This window comes from Eurypyga helias, unplaced genomic scaffold (genome assembly GCF_000690775.1).
Source record: "Eurypyga helias isolate BGI_N326 unplaced genomic scaffold, ASM69077v1 scaffold33826, whole genome shotgun sequence".
Taxonomy (NCBI): domain Eukaryota; kingdom Metazoa; phylum Chordata; class Aves; order Eurypygiformes; family Eurypygidae; genus Eurypyga; species Eurypyga helias.
Genome location: NW_010255255.1, coordinates 1 through 2,016, shown reverse-complemented (window position 1 = coordinate 2,016; position 2,016 = coordinate 1). Strand labels below are relative to the sequence as shown.

The following is a 2,016-nucleotide window of genomic DNA, read 5'->3' as shown; positions in this document are numbered from 1 at the left end:
TGCTGGTCGTGGGTCTCAAGCCATTTCTGAAGGTGGAGCTGGTGAGTTATGACCCGTAACTCCAACCAGAGCTAGGCACTGAAGCAGCATGGGAATCCGCCAAACCTGGGTAAATGAGCTCATAGTGGTCTGGGTCAACTTAAAGGGTCTTGACAGCGGCCTTAACACATGGCTTTTGGAAACGGTGGATGTGCTGGGGGCGTTGGTGTGTGTGTGGAGAGCGTCATGAAGACGGGCAGGCAGGGACCTGCCAGCATTGCGTCGTGTTCAGGTCATACTACCCCCCTGGTGCTCAATTTCTCCTTTTCTTCCTTTTTTTTCTCCTGTTCTATAGATTCACAAATTCTTCAGGAGCCAGGGGATAGATCACACTGGTGTGTGGTGGCATACTGGGAAGAGAAGACACGTGTGGGTCGGCTGTACTCTGTCCAAGAGCCCTCCCTGGATATCTTCTATGATCTACCTCAGGGGAATGGTTTCTGTCTCGGACAGCTCAACTCGGACAACAAAAGCCAACTGGTGCAGAAGGTCCGCAGCAAGATCGGCTACGGCATCCAGCTCACCAAGGAAGTGGACGGCGTGTGGGTGTACAACCGCAGCAGTTACCCCATCTTCATCAAGTCGGCCACACTGGACAACCCTGACTCCAGGACGTTGCTGGTTCACAAAGTGTTCCCAGGATTTTCCATCAAGGCTTTTGACTACGAGAAGGCGTACAGCTTGCAGAGACCCAACGACCATGAGTTCATGCAGCAACCATGGACCGGATTTACTGTTCAGATCAGCTTTGTGAAAGGCTGGGGCCAGTGCTACACGAGACAGTTTATCAGCAGTTGCCCGTGCTGGTTGGAGGTTATTTTTAATAACCGATGACTCGAGACAGAGTGGACTCATGACATTTATACTACTTTGCTGCTATTATTTCCTTCTGAGTGCTTGCTTTTCATGCAAACTTCTTGTTTTTGTTTGTTTGTTTTGTTTTGTTTGTTTTCCCCCCACCCCGTTTTGAGAAGCAGCTTCTGGAAAGATTTTTGGGTTTGCCTTGGGTATTTTGATAATTATATCTATTTTTTGAAAGTGTGAATGACCAATAACTCAGAAGGGCAAGAGAAGGGTCACAGGGGGATGGATCGCATATGATAATTATTTCACGCCTCTGAAAGGTTATCCTATGTGATCGGTGGATTTAGAAGCCACTTGGTATATGTTACAGTTCCTTCTCTTCGATAAAACAACAAGATACCTGTATTTTTTACGCACCACCTTCCCCTTGTCGCCATCCGTCCCTGGTGACGGTGACACCGAGACCCCTTCCCCAGTGGTGCTAACCCCACGATGCCACCGAAGGATGGTGCAGAATCTTCCCAACCAGGTCTTTACCCACCCTTTTAATTTTTATTTTTCTTGTTGCTGGGTTCACGTCTTGTCACTGTGTTCACCCTTCCACTGCTTTTTTTGTTATCGTCATGGATTGATGCAAGGGGAGAAAACAGCAGTGGAGAAACCTCGTGCATGGCCTGTGCTTTATAAATTCAGCTGAGATGTGAAGTGACAGAAGCCTAAGCCTATACAAAACAAAACAAAACAAAACAAAACCAACAAAACAAATGAAAAATGGGGAATGCAAAAGGGGATAGTTGGTCTGTTGTAACCTGCTTAGATCAGGTTATCCCGGTACCATCCTATCTGGAAATGCAGTTGTGCTTTCATTTCTTCTTGAATTCATACAGGAGTATGATACTTTTACACTGTTCTTAGCTCAATGAGCATGTTTAGACCTTAACATAAGCTATTTTTCTAAATATAAAGGTTTAAATGAACAAGAGAGCATTCTCATTGGAACTTTAGCATTGTAGTGCTTTGGAAATAAAACACACACAAAAACGGACTCCTTAAAAAAACCCTGAGATTTATTAAAGAAAAAATGTATTTTATGTTATATATAAATATATTATTACTTGTAAATATAAAGACGTTTTATAAGCATCATTATTTATGTATTGTGCAATGTGTATA

At 44.1% G+C, this 2,016-nt stretch overlaps 1 protein-coding gene across 1 annotated transcript; it reads left to right on the top strand.

Annotated features, from left to right (window-relative positions):
- Positions 1 to 334: 334 nt before the first annotated feature.
- On the top strand, positions 335 to 1,073 carry SMAD7 (SMAD family member 7; the record flags this gene model as incomplete). Its single annotated transcript, XM_010153276.1, has 1 exon — positions 335 to 1,073. A coding segment is annotated over one exon (539 nt), but the record flags the coding sequence as incomplete, so codon positions are not given.
- Positions 1,074 to 2,016: the final 943 nt, after the last annotated feature.